The 23,656-nt window shown below is 40.3% G+C and overlaps 1 protein-coding gene across 2 annotated transcripts in view; it reads left to right on the top strand.

Annotated features, from left to right (window-relative positions):
* The window catches only part of LOC308311649 (rho GTPase-activating protein 20-like), a 63,197-nt gene that overhangs the window by 14,161 nt on the left and 25,380 nt on the right, over positions 1-23,656 (top strand). Inside the window, exons 2-3 of one of the 2 annotated variants that reach the window (XM_080758422.1) lie at positions 8,947-9,029; positions 17,693-17,796. In XM_080758422.1, coding sequence (XP_080614548.1) covers positions 17,698-17,796 — 99 coding nt within the window. In that variant the 5' untranslated portion in view covers positions 8,947-9,029; positions 17,693-17,697. The remainder of the gene's footprint in view (positions 1-8,946; positions 9,030-17,692; positions 17,797-23,656) is intronic. The other variant, XM_080758423.1, reaches the window with a different exon arrangement.

Genomic DNA, 23,656 nt, shown 5'->3' with positions numbered 1-23,656 from the left:
ACGTATTACTGAGTCGGACTACTAACGTGGGAAGTTTGGAAAGTTCCCTTACACAGAATATGGGTGTAAAAAACAGCTTAGTGAATCAGGCCCTATATTATTGATCTCCTCATACTTATCCACAATAGACCGGACCTCTCTATCTATGATTTCCAATGTGTGATGAGTTTGTTTTGTGTTGGATAAGAGTGAATAGTAGAGACTTGCAACAATGTGCTGGTTAGAATAATTGAATTTGGACTACACAATTTTGCATCTTATGCGGGCAAAGCTCAAGGTAGCGCACATGCAGGCATCATAATGACTGAGCATGTTCAAGGCAGGTAGCATTACTTAGCAGATTATATTGTATTGATCTAGCAATACTTTCACTTTCAAACATGTTAAGGGTCATTTTAACTACTCAGGTTTTTGTGAGCACCATTTTTATGTTGCTTGATTCAGTATTTACCGTATTGGTATACTCATTTTTAACAGACTTTTAACCCCTCTTATACGTTCCTATACAAACCCATTGTAACTTCAAACTCCATTTTAACCATTAATTGAAAACACCACTTTGTTCTGGTGACTGATGTTGTCCTAATGCGTGAGGAGTCCGTGCTTTGTCAATTTTAGGGGGACAATGGGGGGGGGGGGGGGGGGGGGGTGTGTGTGTGTGTGTGTGTGTGTGTGTGTGTGTGTGTGTGTGTGGTTAAAAATGTATATCCAATATATCTAAATACTAAAGTAACTTAAAAAACTGGAGTGCTCACAAACACCCAAGTAGATTACCAAACATGGTGTGTGATATATCCCTTTAAGAACAGATTGATTGGTCTGTTGCGTTATGGGCAGTATAATTCTGTAATCTAAACATTTTAGTGTGTTTCTCTGTGTGATTGTGTGTGTGTGTGTGTGTGTGTGTGTGTGTGTGTGTGTGTGTGTGTGTGTTTAGGCATGTATTATATTCAAACATTGGACACCAGCTGTCACTCATTGTAGATATTAATAGCTTTTTCCTTCACTGGATTGCCATCTGTATGTACCTCTATTACAAAACTCATATTTTCTCTAATATTCCACATCATATTGTGGGGATGAATGCAAGACATCCTCTTGTGTTACTGATATTTCTCTGAATGACCAAACATGTGTACAGTAGTGGTATCATGTTAATGGTGGCGTTTTGTCTGTTTGTGGTAAAAAAATAAATAGGGCTCTATTTATTGTAGGTTCTGGTCAAGTTTCCAACAACTACTCTCTTGCTCTCTGACTAAAGATGGTGTGCAGTTCTGGGTTTGTCTAATATATACAAATGTGGATGTTTTGCATTTGCATCAAGTCTTAGTTGTTTTAGCAGAGAACCTCCCACAGCTGGCTCCGCACTATGATTAAATACCAAAAAATATTTTCCGTAATTTAAAACGGCACTGTTACTATTTTTAGCCTAATGTTGGTTTTTGGTTAACACAGAATCGTGTAGACATAACTAGTACACGGCAGTTGTTCTCTGAATTAGGTCGTACAGTACACTATTTATACTATTGCTTTGTAAATGTAAGCTTTTTTGAAATTTGTTATTTGATCTCATAACTAAGCAGCTGTTTTAAACAGCATTTCAAATGTATAGCACTGCTTGTTTTATTCATGGTAAATATATTCCCAGGGTACTACTGGTCAGATGTCTGGCAGGCATTCTAAACCTTTGTGACCAAAAGCCAACGTTAGCTAGCTTTGTGCGCGGCTTGTTAATATTTTGCTCCACCATTCTGAACAAGTTCCTCTGGAGGGTGGCTGTGTGCGTTAGGTTTATTCTTCCAGAGTCACCGAACGATGCTTCGTTGTTTTGCGTGTAGATGGCTATAACGCTGCCTCTGCTGGGGCCAGCGGTAACCAAGGCAACCCTCAGATGATGGGAATGGGAATGAGTGGAAGGGGCGGAGCCATTGGCCAAGAGGGAACTCCAAATATGGGCACGATGTCAGAGAATGGAGCCATGGTAATGTATTATTAGTGCTCCCTCGTTCTCTCAAACGCCTTTGGATGGATTTGAGTTGATTTTAAAATGTTTGTTGGAGCAATTGTAATGCAAGCTTTTGAATGGCGTTGGCTTAAAATTAAATGTTTATCAGAAATCCAATAGTTTTCTAAAACAAAACATGGCCTAAATTGATTGCACTCAGAGCTACTCCAAAGTAAAATGGTTTAAAACACAAAATTCCATGTCGTATGACATGCTGCAATGATAAGTAACATTTCTGGTTGCAGGGTCGCCTTTGAGGCAATTTTCGGCTTTTCACACTAACTGGAAAGCCTAGTTTCTATTTACTGTTCAGTGCTCAGATCCGGTCTAGAGCCTGTATGCTACAGTCTACAGGCGCCATTTACACTGGCAGCCAAATCCAGCCTGAATCAGATTTTTGCCACATCCAGATTGGAATCCAAGTCTCATGGAATTGGATTTTTATAAATTCAGAGGTGGATCTGTCTTAGACTGAACGCAGTTACATGATCTAAATCGGATTCCATGTGACTTTTTTTGTGTTTACATTTATTTAAACAAATCGGATTGCAATCTGGATGTGGCACAGATCTGATTCAGGCTTGATTTGACTGCCAGAACACACATGTGTGACAGTTCCAATCTGGTCACTTGCAAATGCAGGCTGAACGGTCAGACCAAAAGGGGTAATAAATACGATTTGACTGGATGTGACTGCAGTCTAAATGGGGCCTAAGCTGGTCCCGCATTTCACCACCACCTTTCTTAGTTTCATCATTACAAATGAAGTGCTTCATAGTGGTGCTGGTTACATGAATGCTGGACTGGTGTATCTAAGCAATGGATTTGTAGGCATTACATTTAGTTTAACTCTGGAAACACTGTCCTATAAGACTAAAAACTAATAAAAAAGGACCTTTTTAAATTGATTTGGAAGAGCATGCAAAGTCAGCGATGTTGTGAAACATTGGATCAATAACTAATTGGTTCGTTCCTCTCTCTCTCTCTCTCTCTCTCTCTCTCTCTCTCTGTGTTTCTGTTTGGCCACACGTCTTTTCTTCACGTCACGCTTTGGATCTAAATTAAACCCCGGTGGATGAACTTTGATAAACCAACCTATCGTCGCCCAACGGATTTGTTTCACTCCTCACTCCCCAAATATGCACACACACACACACACACACACACACACACACACACACACACACACACTATATCTATATATATCTCTATCTCTCTCTATATCTCTAACTATCTCGCTCTCTCTTTTTCAATCATTTTTGTCACTCACATTCTGTATCGTTAAAATCCACAACATTGCTTCAGCGTAACGATCGGTTCCCACAAGCTGGCCTAATGGGGGCCCGGCCAGGGGTGGAGTCCCCTCAGCAGCAGACCCAAACGCAGCAGCCAGGGGCCACTCAAGGCGTCGGAGTGGCCCCAGGAGGATTTGGCAGGGGAAGCCCTGTCGGGGCAGTCTTTGACGGCCCCAACAATAAGCGTCGCAGATATTAAAGTCGATTCGTTTTGGAACGAGGGACTTTTGATGGTTCACAGTTTTTGCTTAACTGCCCAGTTTAAAAATGTCCTGTCCTCACACCATTATTGCCTGCTTTTTTATTTAGTTTTTATTCCCAGTAAGTTACCTACTCTTTAACTAGAGGCTGTTTCTGTGATTATGTAGTTTCTTTGTTTTGTCAGTGGAGGGCTGGACACTTATTTACTTACACGTATTTTCTTTTACAATTCAGAATTTGGTAGTTGTGACATTAAATAACTATTACTAACACAACAGGCATATGATGTTTGACCACAGTACCCCGAATGCTTTGTAGAAACACTGCTCTGCCTGTAAATATATATTTTTTTATTTCATCCTACACCATTTCTTTTTCCTTCTGAAAGTTTTAGCATCTGTGGTTGTAAGAGTGTACCTGGTTTTTCCAGCTTTCAAATAATGGATTCAGCCATCTTTAAATGGTTTCCATTGAGTCCACGTGAAAGAAGTTTTAAAAGCATGTTGAGCATTACCCATCTAATTAAACCACTAATATCCTAATAGAATACATACTTGCTCTATGCTTTAGATATAAAAAAAAGTTTAACAAGAAGCCTGGAGTACAGAAGTTTTTCGAAGAAAAGGGAAACCAAATGGTACCCAAGAATGCCACGTTCAAATATAGTTCCTTCTAGAAGGCATCTACTAAATATCCTCATTTGGTGTTTTGTTGTGATCATGTTAACCCAGTAGATTAATATCTTTTCTGCTTTTGTTTCCTAAACCAAAAAGCTGTAGCACAAACTACATGAATAATGAATATCCATCCATGCCGTCGTTAAATGTCTCCTCTGCTTGATTATTTATCCATGTGAAATAAAAGACATGATGAACAGGGGAAGGTGTTGTTTCTCTCATGCAAGAATGACTTCCACGTTGTAAATCAACAATGAATTATATTATGTAATATACCAGGGGTGCCCACACTTTATTGACTTGAGAGCTACTTTCAAAATGACCAGCTCAACTAAATCTACCCACCAAAAAAATTATTATCCCATTGCTGAAAATAGTTAAACGTACCTGTGTTGGAATAGCGGCGATGGAATTGGAAATGGAGGGGGAGAAATGTAATCGGTAGGGTTTTCTTGTACTGTAATATTGTTTTCAAGAGTGTTGTGCAAACATCAGTATAGCATTACAAAGTATTTCATTGTGGGTTTGAGCCGAGAGGCCATTAATTCAAGTGGCAGATTCCCAAAATATATATATATTAAATATATATTTAAATGATATATATTTTTAGGGGAATGTCAGCCTTTGTGATCTACTACTGGTAGATCGTGATCTACCTTTTGGGCACCGCTGTAATAGACGGTAACTTATTACTTAAAGTTAGATTATATAATAGTAAACTAATTACTATACAATTTGAGTAATAATAATATTGCTATTTTATTCTTGGTTGTACTGTGGGCTTGAGTGTTTAATAGACTGGGTTGGGATGGAGTTCCTACTTGCTGCCCTCTAGTTGTCGGAAATTGCTTATTGCAGCTTTAAGTTCAGACCTTTTTTTTCACCCCCATAATACTAGAATCCAATTTCTATCCACACATACAATATGAAAACATTTTACATGACTATAAGAGAAACTTAAAATGCCGCCAAATGTTAGAGTATATGGTATTGTACATCGTATCATAAATAAGAAAGTAAAGAAACCATTTTAAACGATGTGCAGTGTGTGTTAATCCTAATCAAAAAGCAGATGACATGAAATATTTATTTTTAAAATCAGATTTACGTGTTGCCTGTATAATTTGTGGTGGGAGACTATGGCAGCTCTTTCATTGCTTTGCGCTGATACATTTTTGAGATGGGGAAACGTACTAAAGAGACCTTGTGATGAATGTCTGGTGTTGTATGTGTGTTCATCAGAGCTAAACTTGCAATACATGCGTGACTTTGACTGTTTTTGAACACTGTATTACAGACGGGTACATTCATAAATTCTCATGGTACATGAAGGAATTTGTAGTATTATTTGTATTTTTTGTTTCCCAAGTCCTCCATCGCTCCAGCCAACTACTGTACCTATTTTGGAAAGAAAGTTTACACACACTAATGAAATACAGTATTTTCGGTTGTATTTGCTCCAGTGACCAGTGAATCCTTTGGTAATTAACTGATTGTCTTGACACAGATTACATTATAGAATGTGATCAATTAAGCACCAGTTTTCCTATAACTAGGGTTGATCCGATCACGTGATCGAAAATCCAGACCGATCAAGTCATTTTCAAATGATCAGAATCGGATCGGCGGCAAAGAAAGCGGGACATCCCTATTATCAATATGATATCAGACTGGATATTATCTGTGATTTTGGATATTCAATCAATCAATCTTTATTTATATAGCAGATTTCAGACGAGTGCAGTTCAAAGTGCTTCACACAGCAAAAATCTAACAAGAAAGTACAATTGTACTATTGTGATATGGCATAAGTGTAATATAAAAATATTATATAAAATTCGTATTGGGACAAACACAGAAACATGATCGGGACATCCCTACCTAAATTGTAGGCCTACTGTAACCGCTCCTATAGCATTAAAAAAGTATTACTGTTAGAAAAAGTATTCAGTAAAGGATAAGCTAGCATGCCATTTGGGGTTTTTAGTTCTGATTAATACAATGAAAACATTCTTAAAATGTTCTTTGGATGAGATACAGTAAGTCCTCTCCAACCGACCACAGAAGGTCTGGCAGTGGAAATATGTCTGATTATCTTATTAGTACAGGGGTTCCGCAAGGATTATGTTCTCTCCGCCTGTGTTTTCTTGTTTTTTACACACATTAAATAATGATCCAAGACTAATGCTACGGTTTGTCAAGTTATTCAAACATGGAACACATCTGTGTCACCTTAGCTTTTAACCGTTATTTTAAACTTCACCTGACATTTTTGAAGAACCTTGAAAACGTGTGCAAATCTTTGAATACATATTCTTTCACAGCAAACATTTTAAACTCAAATATTTGCTTCTGGGGGTCCCTGGAACAACATTTATTTAATTTAATTAGCACATAGTGTATCACAATCCAGTACAAATCATAATAGATGAATAGAATTCATTTGTCTTTCATAATTCATTTGTCTTTCATACTTATCTGATACACCCATGACGAAAAGGAGATGGAAGAAGAATAAATTCTTATTTTCAGATGGGGGTCAGCGGCCAATTACATTTCTTGTTTTGTTTTGTTGGGGGCACAGGTTTGAGCACCACAGGTTTTTCAGAAAACTGTCATGATTTAGAAGACTCTAGAATCGTCCTCGGGTCTCAATGTGTTAATCATGCCTTGTTGTACTTACCTGTTGAAACTGTAGACCAGTGGTTTTCAACCATTTTGATACCACTGGTGTAGACCATGGCCCTTATCAACGCGGTGTACACCAAATTTGGGTGTACACCGCGTTGATAAATAAGGGCCCATGTGTTTTCAACTGAGGTCCGTGGACCACTGGTGGTCCGTGAAGGTATTGCATGTGGTCCCTGACCCTGCATTTAAATACGAAAGTATTATCTAGGCGTATGATGACTCATCAATATTTACTGAGAAGTCGGACATCAAGAACTTGATGAAAAGAGTTAGAATCTCAAGGGGTCAAGTCACCATTATAGGGAAATGTGCCCATATCAATCATGTCTGCTCGGAATTGAGAGTTTAATCTGGGAGGTTAATTTCCCCTCACTACGCCCATATCCCCCCTCCCAACACAACGGTGGTCCTCAGGTTGATTCTCAGTCAGGGTGGTATTTTTAAGCACTTCATTCACATTGACACCTAGTGACTGCAATGGAAACTAGAAAAAGTCCGCCTCAGGGCACAGGTCTCCACCAGGATAGGATTGTTTCAATTTGTTTAGTAATGTTACAAAGATTAATCCAATTTATTTTCAATAAATGGCTGGCATACATTGACATGACATGATCCGGCTTGATTACATGACTATAAAGACCATGTCTAGAGACATGGTCAGATATTTCGATACAATCTGAAGGACTAATATAAAAAAAGTGTTGCACCAGGTGAATAAGAGATGGTGACTGTCCTATTGGTCATATGGTGTACCTTAACTGATGTGTGCCTATGTTTCCTATTCAATATCCTGATTGATTGATTGCATGCATGCAAGAGAGCAACAGTTCAGTACAATAACAATGTTATTGCACTGCTCAGTTCACACAGGCGTGATGTTTTATCATCTTTGTCGCTCAAACATTGGCAGAAGTGGATTTCTCCGTGGTGCATGAGTTGATGGCATTTTTTTTCCACGTGGGATGATTTGATGCCGTGATAAATATGATGTGTCTGGCGTGAGTGCGTGTGAAGAGAGCCAATTGTGTCTCACGCTCATTGCGTGAGAGTTGGCAGTTCTGAATGTTTATCTCTGAAAACACTGAATATACAAGAAATGTTAACCGTGCCTTTATCTTAGTCTTGACATGAGTCAACCAACTTTAGAAACTTACTTTATGCGAAGACCTACAAGCTCACAAATCGTCACATCTGCAATGTCATGTGAACTTGATTGGCTGTTTTCAGCACGTCACACACTCACGCACGACAAAGCAGAAAACGGGCTTCAGGAGTTTGCATGACCAGAAAAATGTGATTAAAATCATTTATTCATTTGAGTTGAGATGACAAGGGAGATACAGTAAGGCAGTGGGTCGGGATCCGTTTGTGGGTCGTGGACACATTTTTATGGGTCCCATTATTTTTGTTTCCTACATTGTTTTAATTAATTATTAGGCCTAGTATTTCAAAACATTTTCAAAAAGGACTCTCCAAAAAAAGTAATGTTTCATAAATTAAAAACAAATTAAATGATTTTCAATTAGTTATTTCATGAAGAAAAATCAAAGAAACATCAATGAATTTCCATAAACAAATGTTTTAGTAGTGAAAATAGCCGATCTACAAGCTCAACGTGGTGCGAAGCGTGAGCTTGGTTTGGGTCCCAGGGAGACATCAAATTTCTCTTTTGGGTCACAGGCTAACAGGTTTTGGAACCACTGCAAAAAGTGTTTTAATAAGTCTTACCCTTTATTCTAATTGCAATCACCATTCACTCCAATGTGGTCTTGTTGATGTTAGTTTCTTGTTTTTTTTCTTTTTCTTATGTCTTCCTTTTCATGCTCTAGTCGTGCATTGTTGTGGATTTATATCATGCCATGTGTAATAAAGTCATATATTGCATATCAACCAAAAGGCATAACATTGTTATTGTTATCGCCACACTGTTGACTGCATCTTATAAGGCCTTGGGTATTCATATGGTATTGCAATGTGGGATCTGATGTGTATGGGTGAGGAACTGAAGTGGAGAATGTGAAATATTTGATATTACAAAAACCTAAACCTTCTCTCTGTGTTCTCTTTCATACTGTAGGTCACTCTACTACTGCACATCCTACAGACAGGAGAACAGAGGACACGATGAAGAAGCTCAATGCACCATCTCTACATTCCACGGTAAATTAAATGTCGATAGAAACCACACGGCCATCGAGACAGGGGGGTTTGATTCCTTCCTTGCCGAGCCTATCTCCTGTTCCTGTAGCGTGAGGCAGCTTGATGTACAAAAGTACACCCCCTGGACATGATGCTAGTTAGTATGTCGCGGGAACTTACACCCAATCCAACCCTTGATGGTGAGTGCCATGCAAGCTTGTAGATCGTCTATTTCCACTATTGCTTAATTATACATATTTGTTGTACTGGTCCTCTTTGGTATGGACTCTTTGGTATGACCCGGCCAGGGATCGAACCCCGACCTCTCGGTATCAGTGGTTTTCTGCCTGCACTCAAAAATCGGCAATTCAACTTTGCCATAGAGAATTACAAACATATTTATATCCATTATTTTTAGCCTACAATCAAGCCAACCAGGATCCTGGTGATTCATGACCATACCATTTTTCAGTGGTGCAACCACTCATATAACCAGCAATGTCCGTGTACCTGTGTAGGTACCTGTGTACCTGTGTAAATGAGCATGAGTATGTGACTTATTTATACCAGTAGGGGGCGCCAGAAACAGAGAGGGGTAGTGCTGTGTCTCTAATGAGAGAGAGAGAGAGAGAGGGGGGGGAATTGCACCACTCAGTTCACGCATGTGTGATTTTGTATTTATTCTGTGAGATATTCTTTCCCCACTAGTTGGGGCCCTTAGGGAGATTTTAGGGTATGTTCGTTCACTTTTGTCTAAAAGCGCCAAATTTGGCACAGGTGTAGCTCAGGGCATACTTAAATGATTTGGCTAGGGCGCCCGCGCCGGTGACCTTTGGGGTCGCCACAGCGGCTGATCCAATATGGCCGCCACCTGAACACGCTTTTGCCTCTACATTTGAACCAGATGAGCTACAAATCCAAACTTGGTGTCTATTTCATGTTTTTTGACAATTAGAAATATGATGGAAAAATCATCTTTATGATTGGGTGTGTCTGGACCCCTAATTAGCATATTTCCAAGATGGCGGCCATGTAAAAATTAGGTGTACCTTAACTTTTGATACTTTTGGCAAACTATTTTAGGTTTTTTGAGCATCAGAAACCTCCAGATAAAGCAGCATCTGCATCCATGATGAAGCATGCAATGGAGCTTGCACAGAAAGGCACATCATTTCTGAACCCTGGCCAGATTGCTGTCCTTGGTGCTGATCAACCATTATATGCTATAGCCAAGCAGCTCCAATGGCAATACCCCATGACACTTGGTGAGGATAAATTGGTTTTGATGATGGGAGCATTGCATATTGAAGACAAAGCTCATCTTATGGTAGGAAAACTTCTCCATAATTCAGGTTGGACCACCGTCCTCTCCCAGGCCCAGGTGTTAACTTCAGGACGAGCTCAGTCTGCCCTCAATGAGCACCATATAAAACGGACACGCTATGCCCATCAAGTCACTCTCATGTCCCTTCAGATTCTCAAACAAAATGCATACTCTGCCTATTGTGCAGATGTTCTTGGTCCACCTGAGTCATTTGAGATGTGGGACCAACGAGCTCAAGCAGAGATTCCACAGTTCAAGTACTGGTCCACCATCATGGAGCTAGAGCTACTACTGTGTCGATTAATTCGGTCACTTCGTGAAGGAAACTTCAATTTGTATGTTCAAGTTTGTGATGAACTGTGTGCTTGGTTTCATGTGATGGATCACACAAACTATGCCCGCTGCACGTTTAGAACACAAGTTCAGCTTGATTGCAAAGGATCAATCACATGAGCAGTCAAACAAAATTCTGCAGTCCTATGGTGGAGCAGCTGGACTCTATGAAAAGCCTGAAGCTCTCACACTATTCATGCTTGCAGGGCCAGACAGTGCCAGGTTGGTGCAAGAGTTTGAAGCTGTGTAAAGTAACATCAGCTCACCATCCTCAACTTCTCATCATGAAGAGGCACATAGCTTGCAGGTCAAGTTCATGAAAGATGTCAAATCCTTCACAGCCATTATGGAAAGTCACAGGAATCCTTCAGTAGATTATGACCTCACAGCACTTGACACGCAGGAAATTGTGGAAACAGAAGTATCTGAATCACTCACAACTGTTCACAAAGTTGCTATAGCCCTACATTTAGCTTATGTAGAGGAGCGACTTGAGAAGGCCACAAAGCCCATTTTGGATATAATTCCATGGACAAAAATCTTGACTTTTGCAAATCGACCAGACCGAAAAGCCAAACGCAATAACAGCATTCAGAAGCAAAACATGAATCTCATCACCCAACTATTCCTTTCCCTTCAATCGAGGCCTGATGCAGACATGGCAGACTTCTTCAAGTATGAAAACCAGAGAGAGCCACCCAGCATTAAGGGCTTTTACGCTGCGGCACAAAGGCGGACATACTTGAATGCTTGAATGTCCAAAAAGTCCGCATAGCAGCAGCTAAGAAGGCCACTGTAGTTGTGCTTGATGGAGCAGTAATGGCCCAAATGGTCCGGCCCCTCGCTGCAAATACAATCAATGAATACATAAACACCAATATTGCAGGTTTGTTAGGTCATACATGAGCCATGACTCTGTTGAGCGCTTGGATATTGTGTTTGACACATATCCAGAGGAGAACCTAAAAGCACAAACTCACCAACGCAGAGGAATGGGGAAAATAACTAAAATAGGGGAAGGCAGAACTCCTATTCCAAAGCGTAATTGGAACAGTGAGTTCCTGAAAAATGAAGACAATAAGAAAGAACTGTTTGGACTTGTAAGTGTCGAGCTCACGAAGGATGACATGCAGGGTAAACTACTGCTGTGTACGATTAATGATGATGTTCTCTGCAACAGGCCTGGATTCAATTTGTCTACACTTAAGCCTTGTAACCATCCTGAAGCAGACACGAGAATGGTTCTTGCAATCCACTTTTTTGATGCATTAAAGATCACAGATCTTTGGATTGGCTTTGGCTGTGGAAAAAGCTACCGAGACATTCCTGTCCATGAAATCCGCAATGCAATGGGTCCTCAGAAGTCACTGGCATTGCCTCTCTTCCATGCGCTGACAGGATGTGATACTACATCAGCCTTCCTTGGCCATGGGAAAAACAGTGCATGGGCAGCTTGGGAGGCAACACCAGATCTCCCAGACACCTTGGTTGCCCTCACCTTGGAGCCTGAGAAGATCAACTCTGATCCTGTTCATATGCAACGTCTGGAGTGTATGGTTGTCATCATGTACAGTAAGAGCTGTGGCTGCAGTAGTGTAGATGAGGCCAGACAGAGGCTTTTCTCAAATGGTACAAAGTCCCTTGAGAACCTTCCTCCCACCCAAGCTGCACTGACTCAGCATGTATAAAGGGCACTGCTGCAGGCCAGTTTTTATTGGAGTCAGGCAACCTCCGTCAAACTGAATATTCCCAATTTTGGAATATGGGGATGGAACAGCTCGACAACAAAGGCTTGGGAACCATACTGGACCCATCTGTCAGATGCCAGTACAGCCTGTGCCATCCTTCTCCGCTGCGGGTGCAAGAAGTCTTGTAGCGGGCGCTGCAAGTGCTTTAAATCTGGGGTCTGTTGCACCTCATTGTGTGGATGTGAGGGTGCATGCACCAACAATGAGGGTCCAGCACACTAACCTGGATGCGTACACTTGGTGCAGCTTTTGTCTAGTTATTGGGGAACAAAAACAACAACAACCCCAACCCCCCCCAAAAAAACAAAAAAAAACAAAGGGAGAGAAGAAGACAGCCTCCACGTGGCCTCCCCCGCAAGTAGCCAAAGAGCCCTTTAAGCGAAACCAATGTCTTAAAAATGTCACAACCACAGCCCCCCCCCCACCCACCCCTGACATTTCACATCAGAAAGGAATCATGCATGTCAGAATTAGTTGAATTAGACCTATTGCACCAGGTTTTACTCATAACAATGGCCAAGTTACGTCCAATGTCTTCAGAATAGAAAAACGCCACTTGGAATTATGCAAAATCGGGGTCTAGACACACCCAAAAAAAAAAAAAAAGCATTCCAACACATTTCTATTTGTCAAAACACATGAAATAGACACCAAGTTTACATTTGTAGCTCATCTGTTTCAAATGTTAGAGACAAAAGCTATTACAAGTGGCGGCCATATTGGATCGGCCGCTGTGGCGACCCCAAAGGTCACCGGCACGGGCGCCCTAGCCAAATCATTTAAGTATGCCCTGAGCTACACCTGTGCCAAATTTGGCGCTTTTAGACAAAAGTGAACGAAAAAATCCCTAAGGGCCCCCACTACACAGAATCAAAGGTTTTATGGCCATGATACTGGATGGCTTGATTCTAGGCTTAAAATAATTGATGCATTTTTGTAAATCTCGATGGGAAAAATGAATGGACGATTTTTCAGTGGAACCAGGAAACCACGCCCACTGCTTTGCCCATAGCACAGTTGTATTACAATTACAACATCATTCATTTCACCTCAACTCATCTCTGTTATGGCGCTCTTATTTCCAAGATGATGATGGAACCTACCTACAGGTACCAGGTAAGTTTTCAGCGCTGGGGTGGTTTTGTAACCTGATTTCAATAAAGATGGTTAAAAATACAAGTCTGTGTGTGATTATTATGCCTGTGGTGGACTTTTGAGTGGTGCAACCACTCCAAGGAACAGCAATGTCCGTGTTGTTCACCTATGTATGTGACGACGACGTTCACCTATGTATGTGACGATCACCTATGTATGAGCACGAGTATGACCATTAGTACCAGTGCCAAACAGAGAGAGAGATAGTGCTGTACTGTTGCCTGCTAATGAGAGAGAGAGAGAGAGGGGAGTTGCACCACTCAGTTCACACGGGTGTGATTTTTTATAGATCGATTCACATTGTGTTTGTTCACACACCGCTGTTTGCCTTTGTTCAAAATCTACGCTTTGTGTGTCACTCGGACACATGATTGCGAACGCAGTGAGCACTTACTATGAGACCTAGCAGATCATGTCTGTATGTCCGTGTGTGTGTCCCCCCTTTGTGCCCATATATGGAGCTGAGTGATTTGTTTGTCATTGATGCAACACACTCCATATTTGGACGTATAGCTGCTTTGGGGACTCCTTATATGGTTATGGCTGAGTCCTGGTGAGTTGTTATTGCAATTTACGATCTGCGTTCGCTTCCCGCGTTTGCGCGTCTTACTCGTATTCATGGAGAAACGACAACAACACGGACACGTAGCGTTAGCGGCACTTAAGCTTCTAGTATAATATAGGCAGCACAAGCAGTGCTCGTCTTAAATGTGTCCCGAAAGTGACGTGAAAGTACATGTGCACTACATATTCAAGTAAGTATTCAAATATGATGCTTTGCTGTTAATATTAGTGTATACATTTGTCCATGCAAACTTGGAGATCAGATGAGTGGTGGTATCCTATATGAGCTGCAGACGGAGACATCATGTTTAACCCATTTAGGCCTGACCTCAAAATAAATAAATATTTTCACGATTTTTCAAAAATAGCAGACCTACAAGCTCGTGGCGTGCCATGAGCTTGTAGATCTGCTGTTTTTCAATAGCTAAATTATAACTTAATGTTTAAAGGGGTTCCCACTAAACCTAACACCCACTTTTCCCCCAAATGGCCCATTATTTAATTATCATAGATTGAAAATATGTGGGGGAGAGATGGCTGCTTTTCTTTGCCATGCCCAAGGCAGCTCATTATCAACACTAGCTAAGCCTAATCATTACACTGATCCACTTTTAACAGGGCTGATTGTGGCCAATTTGGGGAGCGAACGTGTGCACACAGCACACACAATTTCTCTCTGTCACTTTTTGCCCTGGTTCTAATACTTTAGCCCAGTTTGTGGCCCACTTCTGTCCCCACTCCCAGAGGTATAATCGATTTGGGGACGATATGCATATTTATTTCTGTGTCTTTGTTTCTATTTCAGAGACTTTTTCTGGCATACGCACATTGTCTTGATGTGTTTTGAACACTGATAGTCAGTGTGCCACATATATAATTATGACACCACATGAAAACTAAATATTCCATGCTGATTTTGATTGTCCATAGGATACACATAACCTTAGAAATATTTTCTTTCACATCAGGATGTAATTGAACTCAGAGAAATAACCCACCTAGTCATGAGTTAGGAGTTTGAATGAATATACAATTATGTGCAGGATGTAATTTGTAGATGTGAGTGGATTTAAATTAACTGGCTAAACGTTTTTGGAATGAAAAGAAAATAAGTCTCCCCTGTGCCAATGTTGGCACCCGTGCCTAAGGTTGCCTACCCCTGATCTAGGCTATATTCAAAAGCGGATCTCTGATAATGACTTCAAAGGAAAGGACCTGCACAATCACTGTCAGGAACTTGCATGAAATAAAAATAAATGTTGCTCTTTATTGGACGTTTGGGTCGTTAGACCTTCGTCGTGTGCGGGTCCTCTTCTTTGATGTCATTATCAGAGAATCCCCGTTTTGAATCTTAGCTCACCTTGAAACCAAGAAAAGTGTCTTCCTCAGGGTTCCCTGAGGAAGACTATTATTGTGTTTCCTGCACCTTTTTTAATTTATTCTGCAAAGATTCGTGGCTTAGAGTTGTGCAGCCTCATCCTTCTCAATGTTATTACAAACAAATTGTAATGTAATGTTATTTATTTACATAATGGCCTACATTAAGAAGACATGCTACTAGCCGTGCTACTAGCCGGGGAGCCAGTCACCCAAAATTGGACAGGACCTGTGATGTCATGCTGTACTTTTTATTTGTGTTTTTTCTATTAATTTGGTCATTAAGGTCCACAGAATCAGAGGCCTGCTCTTCCGGAAACATCGCGAAAAGAAGTTATGGCAATTCTTGTATACCACACCATACAACCATATTTCCCAAATTTCATCATGCTTTAAGTAGCATGTGATAATTGTGACATGTCAAACTAGGGGGTTTTCATGATTCTGAATCCATTCCAAGCATTTGTAACACTCCTTGGCCTAAAAACGGCCATAGCCGTCTTCACAAATGTGATGAGGTCAGCACATTTTGGTGGCTAAGGCTGAATTTATGGCCAAGTTTTCGTGCAAAACTAATACTTTTTTTCGCGATGTTTCCGGCAGAGCAGGCCTCTCATTCTGTGGCCTTTAATGACCAAATGAATAGAAAAAAACACAGGTTAAACCCTATTCCTTGAGCTTTTGGGCCTGTGGAGCCCCGGCTATGCATGGTAATTCAAATTGTTACGTTATGTGATAATTATTCTAGTTATATACAGTATAGTTATATTTAGACCCCAGGAAGATCCAAACAAAGAAATAAATCATTTTACTTGCCTGTTGCTTTTTCAAAGGCATATAAAGTCGTCTACCTGCAGAGCAGAAAATGCCACCTCTATTTTCTGTTTTATTGGGTAATGAGTGTGTGTACCTCTCTCTCTCTGTCTTGTCCAATGAGTGTGTGTACCTCTCTCTCTGTCTTGTCCAATTTGTGTGATACTGCAGGGTTTATGATACGGTTAGATAACGGGACAAATCTGGACATGAAGTGAAAATTCAATGGAAATGTGTTACGTAGGCCTACTGTACAATTTAAGTTTGCTTGAGTACTTCCAATTTTCAGTACTTTTATTTCTTACTCTATTACATCTCAGATCCAAATATTGTACTTTTACTCCCCTACAATTTATTTGAAAACTTACATTGCAGAATTGATACTTTTACTTAGGTAAAACATTTGAGTACATTTTCCACCACTGAATAATACCACTATAATGAAAAAACAGTTGGAGACCTAGCATATCACTTTAAATCGTTTTCCTTTTTTGTGTTGCGCAGCTAGAGGGTATGCGCATGCTTAAAGTAAGTGGCAAAGCAACAGGCAAAGTGAGTTTAACATTGTTTAATGTTGTTTAATGCAATCAGATAGGACTTTTCTGTTTGGATGCATGGGCTGTCCTGTCAAGGCCATAAAGTAGTTTTTTGCCACTCAGTAGGCATTCCTGCATAACTTCAGGGTTTGATGATGATGTCACGCGCATACTCTCTATAGTGTAGTGCCATTGACAATGAATGGAGAATTATGTCATGTGGACTAGCAAATTGGCTATTTCAGTCCTACACAAACATAAATTCCCATTGACAATATTATTGATATTTATGTATATTTTGTTTTACGTCATGATGTACGATGATAAGAGCGCCCCTCACTTCACACGGGTGTGATTTTTATTTTACACACCTACATCCTCTGCTCTAGATTGGAACCACTGACTGGCCCCAAGTGACCGGTAGGCCCCGCCCCCATCTGCCTCCAGGCTGTGCGTAAAGACGCATAATACTGAATTGGCACACTTTAAAGTCTAGGTTATTCTCACACAGACAGGACTCCTCTGTAGGTGAGGTACTTACTTCAGAGCCTTACTTCTCATTCCCAGTGGATAATTAATGATGAAGAGCAGCTGTGACAGATTGACAGATCTGTTTAAATAGTCTCTGAGTTTCTGCGCCAGCTTGAAGTTAATTTATCATTTTTACGCACGATTCAATGCCAGCTAAACACGTTTTCTTTGGGTTCTTTGCCTGTATGTATCGGATGGGATGGCGCTAAAGAACAGACGTTTGCTATTATTGCATCACCGTCGGGAGCCCGTTGTGCGACTTTGAGCTTCAGTGCGTGTTATTTATTTATTTAATTTTTTTAGCCTGGATGGAAAACATGTCGCCGCAGCAGCAGGACAGCCTGAGCCGTAGCCGAGCCTCTCTGTTCGGGGACGCGAGGAGCAGCGGACAACACGACAACAAACGGGTGCGTGTGTGTGTGTGTGTGTGTGTGTGTTCGCGCGCGCGCGAGCCTGTCACTCAGGGTGCAAATAACACTCAATAAGGGACCAGGGTCCCTTGGGTTACAGTTGTACACATTAATTCGGCTATACCAACTGTTGTGTCTGTTATATAGGCTATCCTCCTTTCGACCCAGTTAGATTTGGGTCGAGCTGCCACACAGCCACTACATTATGCAGAAATTTAGCATTTTAATGAGTTGTGAATGGCTGCAATTTAGGCCTATATTGAATCCCATTGTCAATTCAAATTTCAGGATATCTATAGGAGCTGATCAAATATATGTGCATCCGATTCTCATGCTTTTGGATTGCCAGCCCAGCCCTCAGTAGGCTATGATTACGCAACATATACACTATAATACTAGAGACTGCTCCTGTTGTACTATTGTAGTATACTAAAATCAGTATACTACAACTCTAACTGATTTTGTATCATTCTGCTATTCTGGGTAAAACGTGGGAGAACTGCAAGATCACAACACAAACTTCTGACCTGAGACAAGTTTCTATGTCAGTGGTTCTCAAACTTTCTCATGTCAAGGACCACCAAAATGATATGTATTTGGCTGCAAACCCCTTAAAATATGTTGTCCCAGGGACCCACAGAATCAAAGAGTTGAGTTAAAAACGTTCGCTGTGAAAGAATATAATAATTAGAAAATAATCAAATATTTGCACCACATTTTCACAATTTTTCATAAATAGAAGATCTACCAGCTCATAGTGTTGCGCTATGAGCTTGTAGATCTGCTATTTTTCACCAGCTAACGTTTAAAATAATGCTTAAAGTGGTTAAAAGCTGACACAGATGCTTCCAGGTCTTAATGGGTTCTAATTGAGGTGGCATGTTGTAATGTCCTTGTTCATTTCAACCTGCGTTAGCATGTTGACTTTCAACTGCGAGCAGCAATTGAACTACAATGCCCTGTGTGAGTCAAACCAGAATAGTTGGAATCCTGGGTCCCATGGCAACATATCACACTGGAATCCCAAACAAGAGATATGGTATTGTAAAAACCATACCATATCTGAGGACCCTGTTTAGTGCGAGTAGACAACTGTCACTTTAAATCTTGAGCATTGATTTATTGATTGAAAATGGTATCAACAGTTTGTAGAGTGGGTACAGTTCAAGGAAAGTACAGGTCAATACAAAAACTGCTAAGAGGATAAAACCAGAAAAAGCACTAAGACTTGTTTACATTTATTTTCAATTCATCAGAACATTTAAAGACATACAAATATGTACTTCTATGAAAAAAATCATAAAAAAGCATAACCCTGAATGCCTGGGTTTGTGATCCCCATATATCCCATTCAGGAAAAGGCAACATTTTGCTAGTCAATCAAAGCTGATACTGCTGTATAGAATAGATGAACATGTACTTGACTGACTGACAGAAAGTATTATTTTATGTGAAAAAGCTTTCAAAATAATTATGATGCCAAAAACATGCAAATCAAGGCCTTAATCATCTTGGTTGGAATGTTCAAATTCATTCCGATGCTAAATCAAGTGTGTTGGTTTCCAGAGCCTGAAAATAGAAAAAGTGATCATTATTATCGTTTATTGTAACGTATAATTGTATCGTGGCGATTTTAATTTATAGTGAAATTGTCCTCCGTCAACTGTCGACTTCCTGCGCACGCATGAAATGCTCACAGCCTGAGGACTGAAATCGGGACCGATCACGTCATTTTCAAATCGGATCAGGAGCAAAAAACTCGTTCTGGACATCCTTGTATCAATATTACTAGAATTTCGGCCCCCTTCGGGGGCCTCATCCCAGTGTCGTTGCAGCGCAATATGGGAAGAAAGAAATTGAAAGAGTTGACAGACTCCAATTCATGTTTCAGCTGTGTTTTTAAACTCAGTAGTGTGCCCTGCACACAGCGCACACTCGCAATTGCAGCTGGAGGGCGACGCGACACACACACAAGCCCACACACACACAGAGCGATGTGTGGATAAATCACTGAGATTTGGGAAATGTGTTCTGAATGGGCCTGAATATATGTGTGTAGGCTGCAACAATGATTTCATAAAGTGTAGTTTATTACACTTTATGAAAAGTTTACAGGCAACTAATGTAGTGATAGATTAATTGAATGGGCCTGAATAGATAGATAGATAGATTTCTTTATTTTGTGTCATGCACCAAAGGCGCCCAGCCCACATGGGCTTACAGGACACACCATATCATTGCATTCAATATTGCATTGTGTACAATAAACAGATATGTTTTGTTGATATTCCCTTTTTTTTTTACACAAACAAAAGATTCTGCCTTATTTCCCAGGCCCTGCATAAAAAGTCTAAACTCAGTAGTGTGCCCTGCACATGTAGTAACGGATGGGTTATAAATTATTATAATACTGTACTGCACTCCTTAGTATTGCACTGTACTGTAATGTTGTCCTCTGTACTGTACTTTACTGTACGTCTGTACTGTACTGTACTGTACTGTTGTTAGTGTTGTTATTGTTGTTTTTCTTATAATGATTATTATTATTATTATTGTTATTATTATTACATGCATTATTGTTCTGATGTGAGCTTGTTTGTAAATGAGTGAGTTTACAAAGAAGTTTATTGTTATTATTATCCTGCTACCCTAATAGACAGGGGTACATGAGCACCTGGCCGTTCATTCGTGCTCTATCTCCGACCAAGCCACACTTCCACCACACATCTCTCTATGCAAAATAAAACCTGCACACTCCCACAAAAGACATAGACTACATTGCATTCGCCAAAAATGTCTTCTTTACTGTTTAAATACACGCTATTCTTGCTCAACCTCAACAGCCTACGTCAGAATCGTCATGTTGGCGTCTACTACGCCAACTACGTTCACTTAATGGGGCCAGTCCTTCACAGTGACACACGCGTTAGATCAACCACATAAATTAATTATAGGTCCAGCAAGCAAATCATGATTGTCTGTTTGTGCTCAAAACACAGCTGAAACATGAATTGGAGTCTGTCAACTCTTTCAATTTCTTTCTTCCCATATTGCGCTGCAACGACACTGGGATGAGGCCTCCGAAGGGGGCCGAAATTCTAGTTATTATTATTATTATTAGTATTGTTATTGTGATTATTACATGGATTATTGTTGTGATGTGAGCTTGTGGCTGACTCACTATCTAGAAAATAAAAACATGGCACTTCATTTAAAATAGGTTACAGACCCCTGTTATATGCGCTTGTTTTGGGATTATTTTTATAGACCCATTTACTTGTTTCTATGAGACATGGCAACAGCAGCGAAAGGCATCCACGTCTTTCTCTTGTGAAATGCTGAGATTAGAAACGACCATAATTATTTCATTTCTCAACCTTAAAAAAATAAATAAAGACATCTCCATAATCCTTGGGAAGTGTGTGGAGCAAAAGTAGTCGGCATTGTCATGGTTGAAAGTATTCATGCAACACTGACGCTGTAAGCTGTGTGATGCTAACGCGCTAACACCGTTAGCATGGTCTGTGTTGGTCAAAGGAGAAAGGATAGATATGAAACTACTGGCCAAAATGTCATACAAAACACAGCACCTAAAATCGGAATGTGATGGTGACCTATTGAGCACAAACAGACAATCATGATTTGCTTGCTGGACCTATAATTAATGTATGTGCATTACATTTCCACCTCGCACATATAAATCAAAAGCAAGATGGATGCTAACGCGCTAACACCGTTAGCATGTTCTGTGTTCGTCAAAGGAAAAAGGATAGATATGAAACTACTGGCCAAACTGTCATACAAAACACAACACCTAAAATCGGAATGTGCTGGTGACCTATTGAGCACAAACAGACAATCATGATTTGCTTGCTGGACCTATAATTAATTTATGTGCATTACATTTCCACCTCGCACATATAAATCAAGCCACAGTGCAGTCAGAGAGTAGTTCACAGGTCACACACAGGAGCAGTGAAAGGGGGAGGGGACTTGGGATGGCAGTGTAGAGTAGGCACGACATTGAGGGGTAGAAACCATCCCGGTCGCGTGGTTGATCTAACGCGTGTGTCACTGTGAAGGACTGGCCCCATGAAGTGAACGTAGTTGGCGTAGTAGACGCCAACATGACGATTCTGACGTAGGCTGTTGAGGTTGAGCAAGAATAGCGTGTTTCAGAAAAGTAATATTTAAACAGTAAAGAAGACATTTTTGGCGAATGCAATGTAGTCTATGTCTTTTGTGGGAGTGTGCAGGTTTTATTTTGCATAGAGAGATGTGTGGTGGAAGTGTGGCTTGGTCGGAGATAGAGCACGAATGAACGGCCAGGTGCTCATGTACCCCTGTCTATTAGGGTAGCAGGATATGCATATATCATGATATTAGACTTCGTATTTTCTGTGATTTTGGATATTGTGCTATTGTGATATGGCATAGGTGTTCTATAAAAATAATGGTATCGGCATATACTCAAAATCAAATGATCGGAATCGAATCAGGAGCAAAAGTATGTGATCGGGACATCCCTAGCTGTCTTCTAGCTGTCATAACTAACCAACCACATTGCATATTCCTCTTGGAAACTTTACTACTAGGGATGTCACAATTATAAATTTAAGTTGACGATTAATTGTCACAAATAATTGTGATTAACGATTTAATTGTTTTTTTGGTGTTGAACATTGGACAACATATTAATACAAATGTAATTTTAGATTGCCTTTAAGGCCTCCCTCGTAATAAAAAAAAGCACAGGGCAGATATGACAAATAACTTAAATATACTAAGAAATTACTGACATATTTAATAATTGTATACAAAAAGAGAACGCAAAAATGGCGGAAATAGGTGATCATGCTATTTCCGCTTGTATTTTATTTTGACGATGACGATTTATGCAAGAATAATTGCGATCAGACGATTTTGTAATAATTGTGACAGTCCTGCATGTGTACAGCCCAGCTCAGCAGCATATTATCTTTACAAGGGGAGCAGCGAACACATCAGCAGGCTGGCCCATTTGTCCTCTCGTCTCATGTGGTTACTGAGTTACTAGCACAGTGTCATTAATCACACAACTGCGTGCTACTGTATGCGGACATTCTGAAGTCAGGTGGCGGTCAGCCTGTTCCGAGCCATGTTCATTCATTCTGGGGCTAGGTTGCCATATTGTCCTGGACAAATAGCACCCAAATACATCTACATTCAATGAACTGATATATTACATAATTTCAACCCTTAACTATACTAACAGTGGTGTAAGAAAGTATTAAATTGTTTTACTTAAGTAAAAGTATCAATACAGCCATGTCTAACTACTCTGTTACAAGTAAAAGTCTGGAATTAAAAATGTACTTGATGTACAAAAGTATTGGTCTCAAAATGGACTTAAAGTACCAAAACAAAGACTGTACAGAATGTCCCATTTTCAGTTTTCAAATGTATACAAATAATTTTGAAAACGGCAGATCTACAAGCTCTCAATGTGCCGCGATGCGACACATTGTGACTTTGTAAATCTGCTATTTTCAAATGGCCGAAATGTATATAGGGCTTATAGGTAATGTATGTTTTGTAATAATAATCAAAATCTACAAAGTAACTAACTAACTAAATAAATGTAGTGGAGTAAAAGTACAATACGGTAACTACCATGAGGTAGGCAGCGCAATTGCGTTGGGGCCCAGAGGCATTTGGGGCCCATGGTCGCCCACCCGTGCAGTCTGTAAGATAAAATTATAAATACATACAGAGATGCAATTGAGTGGCTGGGGGGGCGGCCCACCCTCACCAGCCTGCATTGGGGCTGTCCAATAAGGCCCTTCACCTTGTTAAGGGATTGGAATGCTATGCAATA

The sequence above is a fragment of the Protomyctophum bolini genome (genome assembly GCF_963924005.1).
Source record: "Protomyctophum bolini genome assembly, chromosome: 24".
NCBI classification, from domain to species: Eukaryota; Metazoa; Chordata; class Actinopteri; order Myctophiformes; family Myctophidae; genus Protomyctophum; species Protomyctophum bolini.
Note: the sequence above shows the minus strand (reverse complement) of the source record. Positions and strands in the feature narration are given on the sequence as shown.